The 26,440-nt window shown below is 36.6% G+C and overlaps 2 protein-coding genes across 2 annotated transcripts in view; both read right to left on the bottom strand.

Moving 5' to 3' along the window:
* Nucleotides 1-26,440, bottom strand: part of LOC100645439 — a 707,019-nt gene that overhangs the window by 474,739 nt on the left and 205,840 nt on the right. The gene's annotated exons all lie outside the window — the stretch shown is intronic.
* Nucleotides 18,209-20,806, bottom strand: LOC100645556. Its single transcript, XM_003394901.4, has 3 exons — nucleotides 20,287-20,806; nucleotides 19,324-19,415; nucleotides 18,209-19,199 (listed from the first exon to the last, which is right to left on the bottom strand). Exons 1-3 carry the CDS (start codon nucleotides 20,543-20,545, stop codon nucleotides 18,813-18,815), a joined length of 738 nt encoding a protein of 245 aa, XP_003394949.1. The 5' UTR covers nucleotides 20,546-20,806; the 3' UTR covers nucleotides 18,209-18,812.

The raw sequence follows: 26,440 nt of genomic DNA, 5'->3' as shown, positions 1-26,440 counted from the left end.
AAACTATAAACCTATTCGATAAAGTTAAATTCATGAAACTTACGTTAAAAACAATGAAGAAGATAAAAGAACAGAAATTTGCTTCTTGAACGATCTGATCAAAGTAGAATTTTAAACAATTCATTATCGGTTTCAAATTTTAGCGAGGCAATAATACCAACGAATAAAATTATACAAAGCAAAAATAACTAAAATAAGAATAGAACAAAAAAAAAAAAGAGGAGAAACCATCGGATAAACGATTAAAGTATAGCTTCGAACAAATTAAGGCTTGACTTCGTAAAAGAAAAAACGTATCAAATCCAAACGTAAACAAAACCGTATATAAAACTGCATAAGAACAGAGAGAAAAAAAAGCATTAGTGAACCGAAAAACGTTCCTTAAACGATTTTCAAGTCGATATTAATTTCACGAAGCACTAGCAATCATTTTACGCATCAGAACACCAGCAAACACGTGCAACTCGATGACGTTTAATATTCAGTTAATTAGTCACGGATCGTAACGTACTGTTTTGCTATAGCCGTTTGAAACCTCGCGTCTGATTAATGTGTTTTCTACTGATCCACAGATCGTCATGCGAAATCTGTTCGTTAGTGTATGATTATCATTGAGAATCGCAGATTATCGTTTGCTCGAAGTATCAGTCTCGTACCGTGCAATCGAAAATCATTCGAGTAATAACTAAAATTTCCACGGTGATCAGCCTCGTCCAAACGGATGGAATCCGTTAAAACGAGCCACACTTCCAAACCGGTAGTCTCGATTAGCTGAAGCCATTTTTATGAACAAACGAAACTACGTCCAGGAAAATGTTTATCCTGCGTGGTAATTTACAAGAACCAGAAATCGAATTGCGGGAATAAAAGAACATTTTGACAACTGTAATTTTGAGTTTCTCAAGGAAATCCGAGTGTTTGGATAGAAGTTCTTTCTGTGTTGATAGATTACTTTGTATAGAAGATTCAAATAACGTGAACGAAAACGTAATAGCTTTTGGTGTGTTAAGAAAGAAGTATGTAAACTCATTTATGTGTTAATAATGTGCTAATAATATATGCTAATAATTACTATGTAACATTTACTATGTACACTACGTTTTTCCTCCATCGATGACGTTATACATATTATTATAGACAATACTTATCTGTATAGCTTTGTATGTTTGTTCACTGCAATTATGTAATATTCGCAATGTTCTTCAAAGTGTAATCAAATGACAAACACAATCTGATAAGCGTAAACCGAGTTTCCTGTTACATTCTAAAGATATATATATATTTTTTTTTTCTTTTATAGAAAAAGAGAAACGATGGTGATAAAAAGAAAGAGATGGTACACGATGAATTCTGAAATACGCTAGATAACGAGATACAAGTTTATCTTTTAGTTGAAATATTTTCTACAAACTTGACGTTTGATAATACTATACGATGCGAACTCGATGACCACGCCCTCAAAGAGATTTACATAATACGATATACTAAATGCAGAGTGCAAAATTGTACAACTCGCGCTCTAAATACTTTCGGAATTATGGCTGGTGCTTGTGCGGTTCATTTTGTTGGAAGAAGGCCAGGAGTGCTCTGTTAACGCAATTTAAAATTGAAATTGTATCCAGTTCTATTGTGATGTCATCTCGTTCACGAGGAACGTGAGCGGGAGGAATTGTTTCTTACGTGAAATTATTCAGACTCGCGTCAGTTAATAACAATGATCAATGCCGCTTACAATGAATAATTTAAATATCAGGTCACCTCGCCAATTATGCGTTTATGTGCGTGAATATTCCTTAGTTTGGAATAAGATTTGCAATGTAAAAAGAGAATAACGAAGCAGGCTTAAGAGTCAAAATGCTGGCGTTAGAATAAAAACGAAAATTAATTGAATACCTCTTGCGCAATAAGCTAGTAAATAATAGTGTTAATGAATTTACAAATTACAGGTTCTATTCACCACTGCTACTGTAACTTAAAAAGCTTAATATCGATATATTTGTATAAATGACCAACTAATAATATTGGTGAATTTGAAAATTGCAAGTTGTAGTTTCTACAACTGCATTGCGCAAACAATTTGCACGTTATCACTTAAATCATTAATATCGTTGGTACATATTCTACGGGAGATCATACTAAAATCATTGTTGCATATTACACATTAATTAATTAAATAGAATTTTGTTTATTTATTATACTATGTATATCGTGCTGTATACAAATTAACCATAAACTGAACTATTCCTCGTAAATAATACAATTATACACACAAATTTAATATTATATACTATATATCATGACACAGAAACCAATCATCTACCGCTGAATAAAATACAAGATGCTATCACAAACAAAGTGCAATTAATTTTAGCAACATCGTTCGGAAAACCAGGCAGGCAAAGAATATCGGAACAAAAGAGTGGCGAATACCCCGTGTAACATGAAATCTACCAGGCTTCTACGTGGATTGATTGTTTCGTTTGGTGCCGTGTTCATGAGCACGTCCGCAATTAAGAAACCAATTTACCGGCGATTCGCGCGGCCTCAAGGCGGCTAAACGCTCGTTTCTTAAGTACGGTGCACTGACGAAAATTCTGTTTGCTTGATTTTTACAGGAGACCGCCGTCTGGATGCCGGCCAGGAAGCGTAATACTGTGAAATTGCCGGTGGAAGGAGGCAAAAAGCGCGCGAGAACGTGTACCAACGTCGTCGTCGATTCGCGGCGTGCTTTCCTCGCGAGTGAATCGCGAGCTACGCTCCCTGTGTGCGCCCAGGGAGGGTGGCCGGCCCGAAATTTGCATTGCAGAGTGAAATTAGCTTGGTAAAAAGTGGCCGGCCCCGTAAGGAATTTGCAATGTTAACGAGGCCGATCGCCGCGTTTCTGATGCACACCGAGAATCCGGTACGTATTCTCGTTTGCACGTTAATTCGCTTCAGCTTAAGTCTACTTCTTCAACTTCTTCCACTCGCGATTTTTATTGCGTATCCGCACTCTACGTTCCAGGATATATACATTGATTCAGGGAAATTTTTGAGCACTTAGCATGGAAATTTCTTATGTCTGTATCGTGTATGTGTTACATCAAACATTTTAAAATGTCATTAGCACCAAGACTATCATGATTTCCTACATTAGCTGAATTTGAAACCAACTTGAAAGTCCTATAAGGACAGCAAATGTACGTAAGAGGTTTTCAATCTATTTTATCAAGCGTTTGATTGAAATTCGTGTGTGAATTCATAGCCGTAAAAGGTTTAAATCGTATTGGAAATAGGAAGGATGTACGTAGTAAAGATACGTAGTAAATAGAAATTTATTGAACAGACCGCGTGGATTTCCATGGAATCCATGATCGAGTTATTTTTTTCATTTGCTAATTAAGATTTATACGACTTCCACATACACAAGCTTGATGAAATAGATTTACGAGCGCATAAAGTATGCCAGACTTCACCAAAGCATTTTAAACACAATCTGGCTGGATTCATGATCCCATAAATTGCACATGGAATCTAATATTATCGAATTCATGATAAAAAAAGGTATAATACCAGGAAGAATAAAGAATCTCAAGAATGTGTACCATAAATTATCGGACGTATCTTATATCTTATATTTGCTACGATTAGTAGCAGTAGTTTAATTTCATTAGCTTTACTTTGACAGAATGAATATGTCTTGCATATTACAAATATAAAGATTTAAAAAAAAAACACTGTCGCTTAATATTTCGATATATTCTATATTATATTACTACCAACGAGAAATTCGATAAAATCTATAAATGCAATGCCTATGTTATTTTATTGCACACTATATTCAAGATACCAAACAGGACACCAAGCAGGTATTGTTAGGGAATACAATAAGGAAATATCGCTAATTCGTCGAATACGTAACAGGGCGCGTGCTACGAATTCCTCGCGTTTGCCCACTTTCTCGAAATAGTCCGGCGGTGACAGGCCAAGAAAATCATGCAGGTTTAAGCATATTTTCGTCGATCAAATGAATTTCCTTCAAGGCGAGTGCCTTAGACAGTTTGCAAATTCTTCTCAGCTCTGAATCGCAGATGCGCAAAGCACCGCGCCGCTAGGGACGTCGAAAGAGAACTTTATTTAGGTTAGTGGAACTCGTAAAAAAATCGCTGCCTTATAACCGTTGGCGTGCCGAAATATTTCTTCGCAGTCGGTTTTAAAGTGAACGCGAGAAAAAACCAGGATTGAAATATGCAGAGACGACGAAAATGAAAGCATCGGTCGAACTGCCAACCAACTTTTGCTTCGATAAAGACGTGGAGCTTGAAATTCGGTTTTTCCTGTTTCACTGAAACGCTTGTACGCTGCGCAACGCGTGACCAATCGACGAGGATAATTTCATAACACATCCAGGAAAAAAAAAGAGATAGAGTGGATAATTTGTACGAGCTAGATTTTTTATGAGTTTCCACGAAAATTTGAATTTTCCGCGTTCCGAATCGCAGTCTATATTTATTCTTTATTGGTATAACAGCAAAAAAATCGAGGCAATTAAATAACCTGTCGACAATTGGCAGTCGTACACTTGTAATTGTTTTTTATAAAAATAGTAAGGAAAATTAATTCGTTGCATATATCGAGAAGCAAAAATAAATTGACGATAAAGAAACAATTGTCCGGGCAATTTTCTTTCAACTATATTACAAATACGATACATCTAAAATATCATCGACTTAGGATCTCAAAAAAGTAAGAAACAGGAAATAATTTATCTAAAAATAACTTTTCAAGCTATCAAGGTGTTACATAGTAATTGTTTTCAAGGTGAAAAAATGTTAATTGAAATAACATGTATCTTAATCGATGTATGTTCATTCATCTTGAGATTAATATTTGTTCCTATTTCAAAAGTGTCCACAATATGGGCAAGTTTATGTTCGCGATGTTTCTATAACCCAAAAATATAAGAAATTATTGTATTTAATATGCAATAACAATAAAAAATTACTTTATCCTTATATATTATAAATACAGTAAATTATATATACTACCAACAGTTACCTGAAATAGTTGTAGTTCTTCCTCGATAAAATCAGAGCATTAAACGTCAAATATTTTGCATCTATCGCATTCTAGAGTTAAAATTCAATTATTTTAGGGAACGTAAACTATTCTAACAAACTTGAACTTCAGGAAGCTATTCTATCTACGGTCAGACCCACGTTAAACAAACTTTATGGCTTTATGTCGTCCTGTAACGTCGTGGTTATTTATCTGCAGTATGCGGAATACCAAATTATCTCGTTACTCTCGTTTGCTTATCGTATAATCAGAAATTTTGTCCGGTTTATTCTCATAATACAGAGCTTAAACTGATCAAACACAATCGCAGTTTTTTTGGTAAATAAGTTGGTTAATCAAACAATGTTTATTTGAAATTGGTATCCTAATATTCCAATACTTTCTTACGACCAAGCTAATCCGACTTAGAACTAACGAGAAAAGAGGTATTTTCACGTTTTGTATCAGCAACACGGAAATGGTAAAAGAGAGTCAGATGGTCCTCCCCAAAACGTGGAACACGAAAAAGCATTGCATTCGTGTCTATCCTGTATCTCGTTTGAGGTAGTACGGGGGCATTTGAAGAGAGAAAAACGATCCTGCTCCGCGGCGGCTGCGAAACGTGTCAAGTAATTGGTGTCAAGAACGAGAGGCAGGAATCGTCGGAGAAACGCGTTTAAGCAATCGTCTTACGGGATGTAATGCATTTCAGGCAGTTAAGATAATCACGAAACACCGGTTAAGAAAGGGATCTCCGTGTCATATACATAGTACGTATATACGCCTGGAGACCTACTACAAACAGAGATATTTCCCTCTGAGACACAAGCTGAACGACGTTGATGGCTCACGGAAAAAGTCCTTGGCAATAATATAACACTACCTGGAACATTAAGTAATTGCGTAATTACGTTTACCTCCTTCCGTGTTTATATAGGATGTCGCGAAATATTATATGAGAGATATTTATAGGTACCGATATATAGATAATATATCGATTCTAAATATCAAAACATAGAAACATACCGGTAACCTTTCCATATCACTCCCGCTTTATATGGGAAAAAGCTATATCGGAAAATCCATAAAATTTCATTTTTGTATTTTTGAATCCTTCTCTCTTCGCTTAGCGTCTCTAGATATCTAAAATTTATAAGTTTTGAGTAAATTTGAGTTCGACAAAGAAAATTAAAAAAGAAATACTTGTATCTATCTGAATATTTCTCATTCCGAGATGAAGAAACGAATGACATAGCATGTGGATAGGATTTCGGCTGTCGTATTAGGTTGAGGAATATGCAGCGTGAATGAGATGAAGAGAAGACCTTATTCGCTAAGACGTTATTCGCTAAGATCAATATATTTCTAACGTGAAATAACGTGAAAAATAAATCTCGTACGACACCTTTGTTCATGAATTTTTCTCGTTATTCTGATGTTTAAAATCGGCCCGATAAATATTCCCCACATTCGACATATTTTATGACACGTGTATATAATGTAAACGTGGTGAGTGTAGGTATGCGTGCACACGCAGTCTGTACGTTGTAAACTACTCGCAAATAAACCTCGTGGAATTTCATGCCGCGAGATAGTACGACGTGTTATCTCGAACTGGCGATTGCACTTACGAGAGAAACGGGATGATGTCTCCCTGGTGTCGATCGATACCGGCGGACTCGCTGCTAAACGGAATACAATTGGATTGGTTCGCTTTTCCTCTCCTAGAGTCGAAAATAATTGCTTGATGACGAACGAATTCGAGGACACGATGGATAATGGAAGTGCCCAAATGCTGCAACGGTGTGTTAATTAAACGTTAATTTCGGGATGTAATTGAACTGTGAAAACGTAAAATGGTTTCGTTATTGTTCGTGAGGGTAAGTATGGAGATTATTGGAAATATTAGCTGTAGGGTAGATTAATTCAGTGGCTTTCAGGAATAATTGAAAGTTTATTTAAACATATAGTATACAATGAATTCAAATTTTATTTATGACTGCAGTATAAACCTAATTATTAAAATAATTTTTATTAAGCAACAATATAAAACTTCACAGATGGATTTTATAGATTATTCTTTTAAATATTTATCCATCAGAAAACGAACGCGTCGTACTAATTTACATATATACAAACATAAGTAGACAGAGTCCTTAAAAACTAATTCAATTCGAAGTTCGTTGATAATGTAATTTATAACTTCTTTATAATTTATTTTTTCCAGCTCATAAATAAAGATCATTTTGCAGAGTTTCATCGCTGTATTATTAATCGAAATTTAATAAAAATTAATCTAATACGTTTCTTTATTTAGTAAAAGATTTTTCATACAATCGAAGAAACTCGCTTGCTGAGGCTACAAAAATTCATATCTCTCTCTGAGCCGAATGGTCTATAGATAAAACAATTTTTCCATCTTCGAGTACTCTGAAAAATTAATATACGACTCTCGATGTTTCGTCTGGCAGCAACCCTTTACAACCATAAAATTTCAGATCGATATACCGATAACGCGAGCTGGTTGAACGAATCCCCGTGGAGCAAGTTTTCGTCCAAACAGTGAACGTTAACCCCCGAAAAATATGCACCCTGACCGAATCATACGGCAACGGTGTGCACGCGTACAAGGGGGATGAACCGCGCGCACCCTCGACTCTCGAGGGATACATGAAGGGACTGTATCGTGAGATACAAAACGTAGTACAAGTGGAACGAAATCCTCTTTAACGTGGAGGATTATACAAGAGAACATTCGCCGATGTAAGAGAGAAAGCCGTGGCAATTGCGACGATTCACCCGCAAATTGGTTTATCGTGTTCCCGCTGAGGCGATCGAATGGAAGCAAAATGTCTGCCGTTCGTGGAAAATCAGCCGGTAGAGTGACCTTCGAATCGATCAATCATTCGTGAACATAGTAATTGATGATAACTCGTAGACAACCGGATTAACCAATAAAGATACGCAATCTCTGGTTGATTCGAAATAAACAAGGGTTACACGCTCGTTTGATAGAAAACTAGTTTAAGACACTTGAGAATATATCATTATATCATTGCATGAAATACTCGAGAATATGTTAATGGCTGTCGCAGATGCGAAGTCATGTTGGAATTCAGACAGCGATCCGAGATGACTGTTAAATTATTTCGTAATGAAAAGATATACTACGCTAGTAGCGGCTTCTTACGTGAATGTAGGGTGCAATTTGCAAAGTTTTACAACTGATCGGTTTGATAAGTTTATACATTCAATATTAGATACATAAATTAATTCAATTGAATTACGATTATTGAAACTAGCCACTATACGACTAACCGTACGATTTATACCAAATAAAAAAAAATATATCTACTGTCATGTATATTAGTGGAAAATCATTGCGATAATGCGACCAAAGACAGCATCAAACAATAAATAGACCACTCAAAATAAGCGCACAAATTTCATAAAAAATTGTATATTTATAAAAACAAAAATTATAACGCTTTAAATTTCGATTCTAAATATCATCGATATATTCGTGTCCTTTTTCGAAATGCATTTATTTCTAATACAATAATTCAATTTAAACTTACTAACTCTATGAAACGTACAAAGGTCCGGCCAGCTATACCACTTCACCCTATACCATAAAAACGATACTAAAGCACACACGAACAGCTGAGAAACATGTTCTCCCCTTGTCATCGTATAATCGTATCTTGTGCAGGTCAGTCGGTAGACCCCCTCTAGACTGATCCTTCGCTGTATTTTCGAAAATACGATCGTTCACCATAAATACAGCAAGAAAAACGACGAAACATCGGGGCTCGTGCGGTGGAGCAAGTATGGGATAGAAGAAACGGATGGCGCGCAACGAAGGGACGTCCGCGACCAAATATGGCGCGCGTGCCAGCTTTGACGAGGCTATCTTCCAAGCCGATCCTTTGCGTATCCCTTCGTCCTTTTTGTCGTCCTGTTCGTCGCTGTCTATATTTATAGTTACGAGCGCGCGAACGAATCTCGTCAGGTGGTCGAAACCCGGCTGGTTTGTATTTACGTTCCGTTTAACTGCATAATGTATGCGCATCAACGAAGCGCGCGCTGTTCCATTTTAATCCCCTGGCTAGCCTAACAGGGGGGTCAGTTCACCCCTTTGGGTGCAAGGGTTTCATGCATGCACCAAGAGGAGAGGAAGAGCCAAAAGGGGCCCGCATACGATCAATAACATTCATAATAATATTGTCTTCTATGAAGCACGAATGCATCTCCTCGGAAAGAATTATATGGTTTTACATTAGTTTTCACATAAATTTCCAACATTATCACGTTACTATTTGATTTACATATTTCGAGGAAGTTTAAACTTCCAAAAATCTATAGAACGAATATTGTATGCAAAAATATATAAAATATCCAAAGTAGAATGCTTATTATGTTATCTAATGGGTGAAACAAATCTCAATTCAAGTCACATTTCTTTCACTACATAGGCTCATGCATGTGTTGTACGAAACATTTTGAGATTTCATTAGCTCTATAACGAAACTCCACTATGACGATTACGTTGATCAAATTTGACATAAAACTTGTATGATAACAACTGGCCAGATATTTTCGAAGTGTAATGTATGTTCATGAAAATTTAAATTTGCGACACATCCCCGCCTAGAAATTAATAATACTATTGGCCATGCACAAGCCCCTGTAGGTAGCAGCTGACGGGTATGAAAATTCGTGCGGACTAGTCTCTGTGAAAAGGAAACGAGGACGACCTTCGATTGTTGGACACCGTCGAAATGAACCGTGACGCACGCTGTTACACTCTTGTTGCCGGAACACTACCAGTTATACCCGCGTGTACGCAACCAAATTAATGAATTCGCTTTCTCCCTTCCTTCCCTCAACCGCTGGAACAAGTTTGTTATACTCGTTCGGGCTAAGTTGACGGTGCAACGATTAACTTGTCGCTTGGCCACTCGAGGACTCGCGGTTATTGGCCCGCTTGCTGTGTTTTTCCTGTTAACGAGTTGCCAGTTCGACTCATGTTCCACTGGTTGTTTCGCGAATTTTTACGCTTCAACAAATTCAAGAGTAAGTGGAAGTTTAGTTGGGCCGATTTGTCGCTACTTTTCTCCGGCTTTGGAATTCTTCGAAAGATACAGAAGTGGAAGTTCCAAAGTTTGTTTCCCTATCAGTTGGTTTGTACGTAAGTTTAATGCCGTAGTTCGGTAAAGTGCCGAGTTTTAATGTAGAATTTAATTATTTTTGTATGCATTAGCATTAAGTATATAATGACATTAGTTGTCTATTATCCTGTTGTTATATGCACGAAAATGAGAAAATTGAACATGCATGAATTAATTTATGGGTGTAGTGGGTTTATCGTTGATGGCAGGTTAATGCTATGCCATTATTTACCTATCATAAATTCATTTTGATAAATCCACTACTTAATTCTGTGCTTTCAGGCATCGGAGTTTAACGTGGTTAAAATGATTACTTGAAACGATTACTCGCTTAAATAATTCATTACCTTTGCGTAAAATTATATTTTACATTTTTATTGACCCTTTGTAAATAAATTGGATCAGTTTTGTTGCTCTTTTTTCACTAAAGTAAAACTTTTTTTTTTATTGAAAATGAGAATTTGAAGGAAAGAAATTTAAGGGTGAAATTTCAGTTTGTCAACAATCCAGTTTGTCCAGAAAGGATTAAAAATAAATTCGAAACTCTTAAGAATTTGAAGCTCTTATGAATTTTCATAAAAAATCATAATTCGTTATTCATATAATTTATTTCTATATTATAAAATCGCACGTAAATTACTCTAGAGGTATTTTTCACAGATATTTGAAAATAAATGTCACAAAAGTAGGCGTCGGATCCACAACGTACACAACGAAAGTGTTAAAAAAACCCAAAGCATGTTAAATTATTAATGTATATTCGCGTGGAAGAAAAAGATGTTCGCAAAATGCAATTTTCCCAACCAAAGTTATTCAAACTTTTACGCGAATGTTCCCTTGGCCGGTGATGGCGCGAGATTAATTTTATGCAAACTCTAACCACTGAAATTGCATAAAAATTCAAGGAGAATCGAAGTGCGGCTGCGCATTATCAGAGGAAACTGGGGCAACGAAATTATCATATTTCGCGCAAAAAAGCCGGTTCCGTGCGTGGAACAGGGTCCGTTCTCCGCCGGAAATAGACCTGGGGTGCGTTCGAAATCACCAACGGCGGGGAGACTTAATTGTCCAGGTGTACCTATGTAATGTCTGGCTACGTGCTAACTTTGCACGGAAGCGAATTGCAAAATTCTAATTCCCGTCTCGTTTCGTAGAACCGGCCGTGCGAGTTCCACGATGAATTTCGGTTCGCTTACCACGCTTCTTATCGGACAAAAGACAACCATTTTTTCGCGACGTTACATCCGCGCGCAAAGTGAACTCTTCAACCAGCAAATGAGGGAACTTAATTGCAACCACGTAAATTTCCGCGTCTTTGTCTCTTTTCACTCTCGCGGCCTGTGTTATTAATTCCGCGTTATTAAATAAAACATGGCAGCCACGGTACATAAGGAAATGTACCGTGTACATCGTGTGGCTCGCGATGAATAACCGTGCCACCTGGGTTGAAGAGCAACGATATTTGTTACGGTTTAGATTATATCGCGTGATGACGTTGCGACGAATACGCTGTTCGTTGACCGATATTCCGGATTTGTCACCGGAATTTTGCTGTACGCCTCATGTAAAAGTAAATCAAGATTCTTTGTTGCAAGTTGAAAATCAGGTAACGATTGGCGGTCGAGGTGACTCGGGTGATTTAAAGACACGGATTAAAAGAATGTAAGAGAACTTGAACTGTTCGATACTAAAGATGATGCGAGTAGAATATTTCTCGGGATTTATGATCGTACATTGCTGTATAGCTGCATTTTTTTAACCTGTCTATGTCAGTAAAATGTTCGACGACGTTCATTATGTAAATTATTATCACTGTTTCGTTTCAGTATTTGAAATTTCGAGTTGAATCCATTATTTCTTTATTTAACAAGCACATTTCGATTAACAGATAATTTGAAGTAGTATTAGATTGTATAAGATACTAGGAAATGTGAAGAATGAGATAAAACTCCGAGGACAACCGATATGGAGCACCGACTTGTTAAATTTTACCTTCGTAAATAATCGAAGTCAATTTTATTAAAGAATGTTAGTTTGTTATAAAATATTGTAGAATGTTTCTATAAATACTTTCTAATATTTACATAATAAAGTAACGAAATGGAGAATGGTATCTTATTTTGAGCTCTCAACAGGTTAATTATCCAGATGAAGGCAAGAAATATTTTTATTCGAGCTTCTTTTCTTAAAAAATTGTGTCTCATTTTCCAGAGATGAAGTTCCTTTTGCGTAGAGTCTATTATCGACAATGTTCATTAACTACGGCCGCCCATCGCGATCGATGAAATTACGACGAATTAAAACACATCGAGGAGACATTCGTGTGGACCGAACCGAAAACGACGCGTAATTCCATTTACATCAACGCGCGTCGCAAGATCGTCGGAATGACCGCGAGCCTTCGAAGCAATTGAACTGTCCACGCATAACCAACCGAGCAGATAAATCGAGCGCAATTACCATCCGCCAAATTGAATCGCACGTCATAGCCGAATGGAAGTCAGATTTCTCTCTTATCGCTTCGAGCCAGCTCATTATTTGTCTTCGCTAACGAGATTGCCTCGTTCCTTTCTTTTCGCGAATCGTCCATCCAGCAGAATGACCGAAAAGTAAATGAACAAAAAAAAAAAAAAAAAAAAAAAAAGAAGAACAAGGAAGAGAAAAATTTCAATGATTCAACGGCGCAAACAGCAAATACTTTTAATTACTGTCGGTTGCCAAGGGTCTTCCTAATTGCATCTCAGATCCTCGAGCATCCTTTCACGTCCGTGAGTGGGCAGGGAATAATTAAAAAGAATAACTATTCGTTATCACGGAGAAAGCAGGTGGTCTGTGGTTAGATCGATCGCAATGTATACTGGCGGTCGCAAGCATTAGGACACTTGGCCCATTTTGCACAGTCGATCTACACTGGCTGGCGAAAGTATTTGAACAAACCATGCAACTTATAATTACATTTGTTCACTGAAAAATTGTGTAGTCAATTCTGTAGCCAATCTAAGTAGCATTGTCTGTTAAATTTCAGTATAACGATCAAACTGTTTCGTCGATTGAAAGTTTTGACAACGAAAGAGCATCTGCACGACGTGAAACATCTCTGATTTAAGACAAACATACACCGATTGATTTCTAAGCCTTCCATACGTGTCATGTAACGTACTAAATAAAATACCTATTACAATTTTCCAACAAATGTAACAAATAGATAGTGCTCTGATACTCGTGACTGATAGTGTGTGTGTGTGTGAGTTTGAGATGGACAGAATACGGTCAGCACGCAAAAGTTCTTATCAAAGCTTTCTCCTACGAATCTTCTCGTTTGACCAACGGAGATCAACGTGTTTGATCTGACATCTAATCGAGCATCTTTCTCGCGAGTTGATCTCGAAACGAGTCCAAGGTTTAGAAAGTGCGACCGGTCAGGTTTCGGTTTTTCTACTTTCCGTGAACCGGTCACTGTCTCGCTAGATCTACTCTCGCGTGAGATTGCTTATTACTCGCGTACCACGTAAAGATCATAGCCACCTACGCCGACAGGCTTAATGGAATTAAGATTAGACTCGTCGTGATGCTCGCGTGACGTCGAATAATGATACTCGTTCCAGATTGCGAGCATCTCCTTCTGTTGATCTCCAGATTATTCTAAGTCGTTAAGTGGATGAGAGACACAATGAAATTCTTATACGACTAGTTTATTACTCGTACAATTAAAATACGTAAATAGTTCAGTCCTTCATTATATGGTAATTAAAATTTCCTTTGTCTTGTAGTTTGTTGTTTGTTTGAAATATTTAACTATGTACGTGTATAATCCGGAAGACCATCGAATTGCAAAAATTTCATTTCTACGAGTACAGTATGGATTAATTTCTAATAGATACGCAATCAAAGCGATATTCATTGTTTCAATAAAAAATCGTATACGTTAATAGCAAGGGATCCTTAGATGTTTAGTTTTCATAAGAGAAAAACTATAATATTGAATTGAGATGTCGATGTAAAGAATAAAAGGTCTGTATAAAACTTTACTAATTCATAAACTTTGCTACCACGTCTCTCAATTTCGCTAAAAATGTTTCAAGATACCGAAAGTTTCGAGCGATCCAAGTACAATAGCCAAGAATTCTATTTCTCCGAAATTGCTCGATCAGACTCGAGCAGAACACGAATTTGTGTTTTCTCGATCAACTCAACCGTATCTTAGGAAACAATAAATGGACTGCGAATAAATGGACAATCCGATAAATATCAGCAGAAGAGGGAGCTTTCTTGAACGACTGACTGGAAGAAGCAAACACGGAAGAAGCGAGCCAGAAGATGCAAATAGTAGTAATGAACTGTAGATTCGAAGAACATTATCGGAAAGGAAATAAAGTACCTGCGCAATTTCACGAAAGTATTCTATCACATTCCTAAGACAGATATTCACGCTGTATACTAATTTCTTACTAAATATATGTTTTCAATAAATGTCTCGTCATCTCTATGTATACGTTCAGATTGATTTCAAAACTGAACAATATAATCGTCGTATTTTGTCGTATTTTATTACGGTGTTAATGAAATTTCAAAATGTTTTATATAACGTGTAGAGTATAACAGACACAAAAGTTTTCAATAGTAATTACTCAAATACTTCTGCGAGGCAGCATAAATCGACGGGGAAGACGGACAAGGTAGGAGATGAAAAAAAATTGCTGAAAGATGGGCGTGTGGATAGAATATGTTACAAGAAGGAAAGAGGGAGAGGCGGGAGGAAAACGATGGCAGCACGTGCCCTGGCTGCTGGTCGAAATCGGTTGGACGATTCCGGACAGGAAACGGGCCCGGCTTCACGGTAGATGGTCAGATCGTATCGATGAAAATTGCAATGGCCTCGCCGCGGCGAAACGTTCCAATTTCGCGAGAGAACAACGACACGTTGCATACACAACGACACTGCGACCTGACTCCAAGTAGAGCCAATCGAAATACGTTCGACCGTCCCGTCGTCGATCGTACACCCGGTTTTCGAATATGGCGATTGATACTCGTAATGCACATGGAACGAATCTAGTGCCGCTATAAACTCCGATGGCAAAACCGCCCCATGCCTTGTAATTATAGCTCATACGCCCGTTGCGATTGCGAGCTTATTGTTACTGCATCGTGGTAAAAAGCAGACTTCCGCGCTTGAAAACGACGATGATAATAGGTATTGAAAGAGCGCAATTGGAAAAGTGTTCTCTGGTACGAGTCTCGAGTTGTTGCCATACTCGTTAATGGGAGCAGGGTGGAAGTTGGTGCAAGCTGGAATTGTGTAGAATAGGGAACATTTTCTTCTTTTTTTTAACGATGATCTTTTTTTATGATATAAGTATCGGTGTCTGGGATTTCTATTTTACGTGTGTTTAAATGTACGTGTACTTTGCAGACGAAACATTTTTATGATACGAACGACTAACGACTTCGATATAATTTTAAAACGAAACATTTTCGAAGCAAAAGTTCTGTTTAGAAGAGGAAAGGCTTATACACTGCCACAGAAAGTATTTCACGCTATTTTATTTACTATAGTACACGAAGCATTTTCGTGTCATTTAGTAATATTCTCATATGATTAAAAAACGCTTTATTGAAAAATACGTGTATGTGCATATATTTTTTGCAGCAGTTATAAAGTTAATCTAACACAATTATACATTTTATTACAGTAGATTTCTTCCTCTTCTCTATAATTTAAGCTTTAAACTTTTTTTTTTCTTAGGTAGTAAACATAATACGAGAAACAATTTTCACACGATTAATGTCGCTAGGAACAGCCCGTGGAGTACAAAGAGTTAATATATTCCAGATGGATAACAAGATATCTTGCTTTTTGTTATCCACTAGAAGGCGCTTTAACGAGTTTTCAGTAACAAATGATAAAAAGTTAGATTCATTACGTAAATTAATTTTTTTTAATAATAATTGAGAATGATAAAAAAGTTAACGATATTGTAAGAATATTTGCCGACAATTTCAATCAAAATATTTGTTGAAATTAATATCGAATATATTAATAATTTTTAACTGTATCAACAAACGATAAATTATTTAAGAAAATTTATCGGGGAAGGTAATAACTCTGATTATGTTTGCCAATAGAATATTTCAAATTTAATTCGTATTACACGTTTTAGTATTTACATGTATATGCATGTGCTTACATATACACGTATGTTTTAACGGACGAAGTACATTTGCTACTATTAAGATTACTGTGCCAAAATAGAAAATTAATCGATTGAATTCTCCTGAGAGAAATTATATCCGAAATTTGTAACTTTAATTAAAATCGAAATATTCGCGAAGTCATAATTTCAGTCTGCAAATTTTTTGGGTCAATGTACCTATCTAAATAAATATTCTCATACCTACCGATTGTACGCGAATTAAAATATGAATATTTTAAAAACATACAGCCGTGCATATGAATATACGCGAATTACATTTCTAATACTACCGTGTACACGGCTATTGAAACGTATGACTATTCATTTTACATGGATTCATTCAGAACACGGATTTTTAATTCTCCAACACACGTTATATCTATATGTATACACATATCGCTTTAATACGCTCTGAAACCCAGCAACTCTAATCTGAACTTCTCACCACATTTCCATAAAGCGGAAAAATGCTAGAAAAATAAACGACAACATAAAGTGGGAGAATAGAAAATACGATGAGAAAGGTAAAGAAGGGTTAAGAAATAGAAAATTGTATTGACAGCTTGGTCACGAAACGAACGTTAATATTGACCGAGTCCATAGGAAACTTTTGAAACTTTTATCAACGAAGAAAAATTTGCATAGAGTAAGAAACTTCAGGAGGAAAGGAAGCTTGGAATACGTATCAGCGAGGAAGGATCTTATATTGGTACTTCAATATCGGTCTCATCCATTCAAATCCTTCTATTCACGTTCCGTACCAATAGCAATCCCATTTTCGTTATCTACACGTAAAAATGTATCGAATCGGATTCCTTTTAGCGCAGTGATCTGTTGAAATCCAGCTTTGAGAAAAAACTTCGAGCCTTTAACGAAGTTTCGTCGCTAATAAAGTATCTTTATCTAAAAAAAAGGAACCATCCAAAGAGGATATTAAGCGGAGTGTAATGCCTCGGAGGTGAGTCTAATTGTAAGGCACGCCTCTTTTCTCGGGAAACGTGGCTGCTTGAAAATTTCTCGGTGACCCGTATTCCTTTAATATCGCCATCTCTAGTCCGCTTCATACGCGGCCGATATTGGCTGGATGTGATGAAAACGTTTCGTCGGAAAAATTGCCCACACGTAAAGTGCTACCCAATCTCGTCGCGATCAACATCGACTTTATCCCCAGCTCGGATTCAATATCATGTAAATGGTAACGCAAAGGGTTACCCAGGCCGAGTCAGAGTGTCGTTTCGAACGAAAACCAATCGGCCATGCAGGGTAACTAACAGTTAAATCGGCGGACACTTGACTGCGAGTTTGCTGATAAAACTATCGAAAGCGAAACGCATACTCTTTTCGATCATGTTCGCATCGATGCGTATTTTTGGAGCAATTGAACTTCAAAGCGTTATTTTTTTATGTGCATTGGTCCTACTTCTTTCGAAGCAATTTGTAGCGTTTATTTGAATGAGTTTTTTTAACGGTATATTTTTTAAAAAATTTTTTGACACGCTTGGTCTTTCTCGTTACAGTAAATTAAAAGTTTATTTTCAGTGAATATTAATTAATCAAAGTGAAATTTAATCAGAGAATCGTACGTTGCTAAATTAAATTTGAGAAAATACACAGTTCTTTGATATGAAATGTATGTATAAAAAATCTTCCTTGTCAATGACGATGACGCTTGATTTGCGAAAAGACCATTAATCAATTGTAGACCCTTGACAGGATACAGCAGTGACATTTCCTGTGGCACACCTGTACCGTCCTCGATTGCGATTATTCAAGCTTGAATCCGTATCAAAGCATTACTAACACGTATGTTGGGAACAACAAAGAGGCTAATGTATTTCTTTTGTCGTGTAATGGGTATAATACACATTATGCATTACAAAGAATATGCACGATACGTCTGTCTATCAACTTCTCGGACTTGAAAATAAATATTCGTTATCAAACTGCGTAGACAAATTACATAAAAATTTAATTTCTCAATATATCACATATGGTTCTTAAATATATCAATTTCGTTAGATCTTATATTAAAATATTATCCTCTGTTCCATTTAATTGTACAAAAAAATCTAAAATCTTCCAATCTAAAAAGTTGTAACAATTTATTTGGTACACCCTGTGTATAAATAGACATAAATATAATATGATATGTATAATATATTACACGTACAATACGTTCGTTAAGAATATACAACCAATTCCTATAGAAAGCCAATAACTATTTTAAATTAACTTCTATTTACACTTCCAAAATTTTTGTATAAAATAAACTTGCTCGCAATTTCAATCAACCATTTGATAAACAAAACGAAATAATCAACCGAAGCTTAAAACTTGCAACGAGTAAAATTATATCGCTACAACGATCACAGTACAATTCATCGTCGCTATTAACAATTCGATGCTGAATTTAATTAAATATTTCGTTCTCGTTCTCCAGATCACTGATTACTTCGTTCTTAAAGTCGTGTTCTTGCTGAGTGCTTTCGTTCTGTTGCAACCAAATGCACTGAACTACGTTAGGTTCAGTCTGCGTGTTCGTCGAAACTGAACTAGACTGATTGTAATAACCCATGTCAGCGTTAAAAAGAATATCACTTATGGCGTGCTGAACTGCGCTTCGAGTACGAGCTGAATAGCGTTTCAATTTATTCGCCACGAACATTCCGTAGCTGTAACACTCGTCCTCGCTTGGTGTTTCCACTGCCTTAGAGATCTTTTCTATTCGTTCGTTCTCTGATTGCATTTTGTTTACTTTGATAGGTGGAGGAGAATGTTCGTCGCGATTAACGTTAACCTACAAATTATTCATCAAATCGTCAATTTTTTTGTTTACCTGTTGATAATTTCGAGATTTGATTCGATTGTGAAAGACTTCAAGAGATTTTTTTTTTTATAGAATTACCTCTTGAAATACTTACAAAAGATTTGTTGGAACGGAGAACATCTTTTTCGATAAGAAAAGTTAACGAATCATAAAGGAACCATGTGGATCCCGAAGGTCTGTCAGAATCTAGATAGAGAATTAAAAAAATAAGCTATTACTAACAATGATTTCATTAATGATAACATCATCGGACAAACGGAAACCGGGTCACTATCTGTGTCGAGAACAAGTTCTTTCGGACTCGTCTACGTTTCTTTCACGTTGTTTTCGACAACGAATTTTCGCTGCTTGCCTTCGTGCACGTCTTCCATCGAAATCGATTCTGTCGAAATGCGTGCTTCTACGAAATTGTTGTAGCAGTAAAAACACATTCTCTATGTTGTTTTTCTTTGTAAAGGCGAGAACAAAAATGTCTTACAGATTCATAGAATAAAGGCATATTTTATCTCATTTCATTCAAGATGATCACGAACTAGAAATATTTTTAACCCATCGAGCGATTATGTCGTATGTGTATCTTTCAGAACCAAAGTCCATTCATAATGGAAATTACGGCTATAATCGAAACGGCTATCACGAAAACTATTGTGTCTCAATGTACATATTTATGTCGAATATATTGACTTATGAGACCTTACTGTATTGAACCTTGAAATATCTAATCATACTAACATACTCTTTGAAAGTTATCTTCTGTGCAATAATAAGTTCAATCCTCAAGATGCTAAAGTATCGATGTTGACAAAGAAGTATTATTATATAATCGCTTGTACGCTAGTGCGAAGAATTCGTGCCACTGTGACGTACACATTCGGTGATAAACCATAACGCCCGAAAGGTTAAAACAGAAGAGGAAGACCTAAATATTAGCCCAGAGCGTCTAGAAAATTGGTCAACAAACAAATAGAACATGGACTTGAATCGCAATGAACCCAATTTCCGTATCTACGGTCTCGAGAATCCCAATTCTTCCAATGATTAAATTCATCCAACATACCTCCCTCAGCCATCTCGCTAATCTTCCTTACTTTTACCCTCTCTCTCCTAAACGAGGAAAGAATGGTATCCATCTTTCTCTTGCATTCCAACGAAGACACCGGTTTTTTAATAATCAAGGAGAGTTCATCAGCGACTTCTTGCCAAGCATCGTGTCGTCTATTTTTTTGATGGTATTCAGAGTTCCCCGGGTTCCATAGAACCTCCTTGTTCTTGTATAAGTTCACCAGCGAGAGCCCCATATCTTTCGACCAATCCATAATTTCTCCTCAATGACAAACTTTCATTAATGAGTGATACAAATCGACGAATAAGAATTGTACGATGAACGATAGAAAGATAGAAAGGCGTGAACACAGAGAAATACACTAGAAATTCGTTCCTTCCTCTAACGTCGGTAGGAGTACACTGGTTGCGCGGCGCTGCCTGTTCGCTGTCGAGGCCGCTGTTCGCGTACACACAGGCGCAACGCGCCGCGCGGAACGTGCTCGAAGCACTTGAAACCGTTGGTTTAATGGCCGCTGGGAAGAGGCCACACGACCGTGGAAGAGACCGACCGACCGTTCGCGCGCACACAAGCGCGCACATAGCCGCGCACACAGCCGCGTTCACAGCCGCGTTCACAACCGCGTTCCAACCATGGCGCGCTGAGAAATACACCAGCGTATTTCGTCCAAAATGGCTGCTCCTCGCCGTTCTCGAGTACACTTTGCACGACTCGACGCAATGTCTTCAATGCGGAGGAACGTGACCCAACGTATTTCACGTCGCGATGTTCCAACACCGTCACCAGCCAAGCAAACATGTTTACACTGACAACATCTCAGAACGATTGAAAAGGAATTGGGAGAATCGATGTGCTATTGTGCTATCGGAACTTCGATTATAAGAATCGTTTGTTCCTCAAAGGAGTCCGAAGTTATAAGCTTTGTTTAGACTTTGGAGGAGGATAAGATTCTTTGGGTGGGTAAAGAGTTTGGATGTTCCGACTTGAACCCACCGATCTTCAAGTTCGTGGCATTATTGGTTCACAGCTAACATTACGTTCGCAGAATTCTTCTCATTGCGGCTAAATTTCTTTTTATATGCATGTATTTTTGGATGTCACGCAAAGTTTCATTTTTCAGAGAAATAACCTGGAGATCAATTCAGTGCGTGTACATCTAACATTGTACTTATTATCTGAAATCGTAAGTAAACGCTGAAAATAAAAATTACTTCTTAGATTCCTATTTAAATTATAATTGCTGTAATGATCCTGAAAGAATCATAGCAACAAATTTGTAGGTAAAATTGAGACCGGACATATCTTTCAGACCAAAGAATCTATCTTTATATGGCATATATAATTGATAGACACTTATTGCTAGAGTAATTTGATCAAGAGAAGACCTAGGTTGATCCTAAGACTACCCTGTTGCCTTCCACTTCATAAAGCATCCTGAACTTTCTCAAAGAAGGTAAATGGGCATATCGATCAACTAACTACAAACTTTTAAATATTTCCTAAAGTAGCCTCTACCGCACTCTATTTAGTCCTTCGTAGAACTTTCTACGACGTACCTTCTATTAAGCTCCCGCAAAGGGAATTTGTCGTAAAATAAAATTCCTTTTCAAACATTTTACACAAAATTAATTCGAAATGTGAACACCTGTGACAGAGTTTTTAATTATAGAACGAATACAAAGTTGCAAGGACCGACTAATAGGTACGGGAATATTCGTGGCAAATGCGACCTGTCGCGCAGTGTCGCGTACAGAGACTGGGCAGTTCTGGAAAATGCAGTTTCGTACAACAAAAAGTTATTGTGCGATTTCGACTTATTTTGAAACACCCCATTTGTAGCACGAATTACTTGTCTACTCTATAAACGTGAGTTGTTAGATGATTGTCGAGACATTTGTTAGACCTGGTACGAAGTTTGAGGATTCGAGGTTTGGGGAAATTACAAACGTTGAAACGAAGGTAGAAGAACCGGCGTAGAAAACTAAAACAATCCAAATCTACAGTTCATAATTACGAGATAAATTCTAGAAATTGAAATTTCATCCTCTCTTATAAATTAACTCATTTCATACCAATTACACGTAGATGAAGATATTACGATTGATCGATAATTTAAATACGTCGGTTGAAAGCTAAAAATTCAACTGTAAATTCTGGAATAAAGCGGCAAATCCTTTGATACGAAGTTGCGAGGACAAAATGGAACAAAGTTTCCTTACGCACCCTCGTCGTACAACTTTGACCTATATCCTCGTCGCATAATCACGTAAAAATGATTTTGACTAAAAATATACAAATTGTTCCCAAGGAACTACGTATGATTGAAGTTTCATTTATAAAAAAGGAACGACATTTTACACGCATCAAGCTAGTACCACTGACTATCCATGTCGTTATTCTTTTTATACATGTAGGTAACATTAGTAGCCTGAATGGAAAGTTCCTCGGCCATCAATAACCAATGTTGCGTGTTATAATACATATATGTTACAAGATTTTATTGCACATATGTGACTACAACAGCTTTACTACGCTATACGATAAAAAGACTATTGCAACGAGCTCTTGAATTCGTGTTTATACCAAGCTTGTATATGGTTTAGCCAATCAATAGAATAAGAATAGTAATAGAATAAGAAAGTAAGACGATAAATTTATACGTACTACGCACACAATAGCGTAAGGGTATAGTGCCTTATAGAAATAATCAAAGTATCTGATCATCCTGTTAACTAGAAAAAACAAAACGAATTAGCTTGATATATTATATAAAAAATTATACTATATAGATAAATTTATATTGTATTCATATTAGAATTGAAATCGACCTATTTGAAATTGGTTTGACTTTACATACTATATTAACTTTTAATTTCATGATTATAGAAATCTCTGAGAAATGTCTCGATTAACAGGTTAAAAGTAGTACTGTATTCTTTTGAATTGTTATAATTTGATCCGTGCATTGAACATCGACTATTTTAAACATCGTTTGCATATAATCTCTTTGATGATTCATTGGAATGCAGGGACCACGCGGATCGGATTTTTAGTGCTGTTCAACTTATTGTTCGGAACAAATGCCGTGCACGTTCTACAGCAACGCACAAGTGCTTGTGTTATGAGTGTGTCGCGGTTTAGTCTTCATGGAACCAAAGTTGCATTATAATGACATACCGTGTATTATAATGTTATTAGATCTCTTTATGACTAACAGGATAATCCAGATAGTGTGCAACATATGAACTTCGATTTAAATTAATACGTTTGCAATAGAAACTCATGAGTCATACTGTCGATCAAACATATTTTTCATGCTAGATATGAAAATAAAGCAATTAAGTTTTATAATTAGCATTACATTAAGCGAGAAATAAGGTAACTTCATTTTGTACAATTTACATATCCTTGTAACACGTGGGTGGATAATTCCTTATCTGAGAAATGAATATACGTGAAAAACAAAAATAATTCTGTTACTTATATTTGTTAAAACTTGAAGTTAAATCTTAAGAAGTGAGCAAAACGGGGACAATAAATTCGCTTTCGAATCGGTTGGATGCATTCGCGCGTGCAGAAAAATTCCTCGAGAGTACGGTCACTCGTACGAAAAGGTCGACTTTCCTTTTTGCGGTATCGAGATTGTATGCTGTAAAACGATACGAATTGATTGCAGCAATGACATTCGACTATCGTTGCGGCGCGGCGCGCGGCATGAGCTCCAGGGGAAACCGAGATATTGGCCTCGAAGAGGTTAAAATTTTCGAAGGCAGGGTATATCGGAAAAAGGAGACACTTCATTACCGCGTCACGCTATCGACTCCATATAATACTAGTTCTCTCTTATCCTCTACGTGACTCAATTTACTCGCGCGATTGCGGTTCTATTACCCGGCGAGCGACCGTCGCGCTTGTTAGAATCAGGCGTTAGAAGTTTCTTCGTCTCGGGCATTAACTTCCTCGAAATGAAATTCCGGTGAAAACTACTATACGAAATGCTACTTTCCGCGATTTCTCTAAATTAGGAGATTGCCGGTAGGAAAATATACCGAAACTTTTTCTAAAGTTTATTCCGTTTAAAACTTTTGTAATGGTCTTTAAATGGTTATGTGCGATTTTTAAATGATATAGGAGAGAAATTAATGGTAATTGCACCACGTGCTTTATTTCGAACATAATGATGTTCCTAATTATTTAGATTTGTGCAAATATATAGAATTAATTATTTTCAGGAACATTTTATCTTTCTTACACGGTATCTATATATATATATATATATATATAAGAACAATCTTTTGAATAAAATTGTATGTTGGAAGTGTACAAGAAGCTTGTGCTTTGAATCGTATCTATATATTAAAGGAAACACCAATTTAGCTTTAATTTACGATGTCTAATTGTTATTTCATTTGGCTACAAATTAGCCTACACAGAATTGTTTAATTAGTGTCGTACGATATTATATGGCATCAGTATTAAGAGATTTAATCATTATACGTTATACTATCTATCGTGTAACCTATTTTATGAACGACACAAGTTATTTAGCACAGCGCACCTTCCAAGGAATTAACATAACTCACATCAATCGATTCAAATTAACTTCCATCTTATTCATTCCCTTTCCAATACTCTTATATAATGAAATACAATCACATTCCAGCATAGTTATGTATAACCAATATCGATTTCGACATAAAATAATTGCTCTAAGTGCGTTACTCTAATGTTAGATCGATCGTACACTCGTGCACAAACGTCTTCGGACAGTAGTTACATTTGCCCTAAATTTGGGAAGAAACGAAATCATTCGAATGTACGAAGTAATCATATTTTATTATATGTGTCAAATTCTTTGTTTCATTATTAGGAAGACGAATAATCTTCAAAAATGAGAGAATTTGTTAATCTTTAGATCAATGTGGTCAAAACAACCAATTCGTAATTTTTCATAGAAATTTTATAGACTTAGAATGATACATTTCTCTAGAATACATAAATAAAATCGCCTTATACATATTTTTTATGATTTCGTTGAGTCAAACCGTCTGATAAGTTTTGTACTTTAATTTGTAATTCCGTGTAGTATTAATCTTCATAACCAACCGTTATATACTTTTTCTTCTTTTCGCAAATACCCCATAATTTCTTGCTGTTCTCTGCCTATTAATAACAGCACCTGTTCTTAGACCTTCAGGCGAGACTAGATGATTCAGTTCTAAAACAAAGAAAATTCTGTAACAACTGTGTCTTCTACAAATTCGCGGTTTTGTCATCGTAAAACGTTCGCTATTAACATGTTTACGAGACGGGCTCTTGGACGTTTGCATTTCCACCGGCTGCCATGCGTCGATTGATATTTATCTCGTACGCGGATCAATTTGCGCGAACGATTGCGCTTACGGTTACAATGCAAGCGAATCGAATGTATGTTCGCTGGAAACGGTAAACTCGATGGAACACGGAGCCTCCCAGCAATCGGGGCTTCGGTCTTTCGAGCGAATGAGAGTGCATCGCAAGCGCCGCGCCGATCGCTAATTCGAATTCAAATCACGTCCCTCGCTCCGTACGTCTACGCACTGCCATTAAGTTGTGTACAGGTAACCGGTGCCGGTCGAATCGAAACATACTGTTCACCGACTTCCAAAGAAATTTTATTGTACAGGTGATTTGGTTTCGTTTATTCAACTGTCCTTGTTTTAGATTGGAGTACTTAAATATATTTTACTTTGTTAAATTTTCTTTGTGATGTGAGTTGTCCTTTTATTGAAAATAGTTCCGAATATCCGAATTAACGAACGGTTCTGTAATGTACTAAAATCAACCAAAATAAATAAGTACCTGTCCTGGATTTTGGGCACATTTTCTAAAAACTCAGAACGTTTCAGTAAAAAGTATTAAGTTTGAACATAAATAGTCTAGCTACGGGATATAAGAATATGTTTGCTTATCGAGGAGCTAATACCACTAATATCTAATAGTGAGAATACTCTTCGGATGTGAATGTCGTGGGATAAAAAGTTGAAAGAAGCGAAAATTTAACAAACTAAAAATATTCTATTGGAAGATTAAAAATGTTGAAGCTTAAGAAATTGAAAAATTCGCAACATTCAAGAACGTTCCTTTTCAATGATCGGCGCAAGTATCC

This window comes from Bombus terrestris, chromosome 4 (genome assembly GCF_910591885.1).
Source record: "Bombus terrestris chromosome 4, iyBomTerr1.2, whole genome shotgun sequence".
In the NCBI taxonomy this organism is placed as follows: Eukaryota; Metazoa; Arthropoda; class Insecta; order Hymenoptera; family Apidae; genus Bombus; species Bombus terrestris.
This window is presented reverse-complemented; position numbering and strand designations above follow the sequence as displayed.

Excerpts from the sequence above, each read along its gene's own strand:
- LOC100645556 (XM_003394901.4), bottom strand. The coding sequence starts at position 20,545 with ATGGATTGGTCGAAAGATATGGGGCTCTCGCTGGTGAACTTATACAAG. Across the intron at positions 19,416-20,286 it reads TAGCGAGATGGCTGAGGGAG|ATTCTGACAGACCTTCGGGA; the intron begins GTATGTTGGATG and ends TTCTCTATCTAG. Across the intron at positions 19,200-19,323 it reads TCCGTTCCAACAAATCTTTT|GTTAACGTTAATCGCGACGA; the intron begins GTAAGTATTTCA and ends AATAATTTGTAG.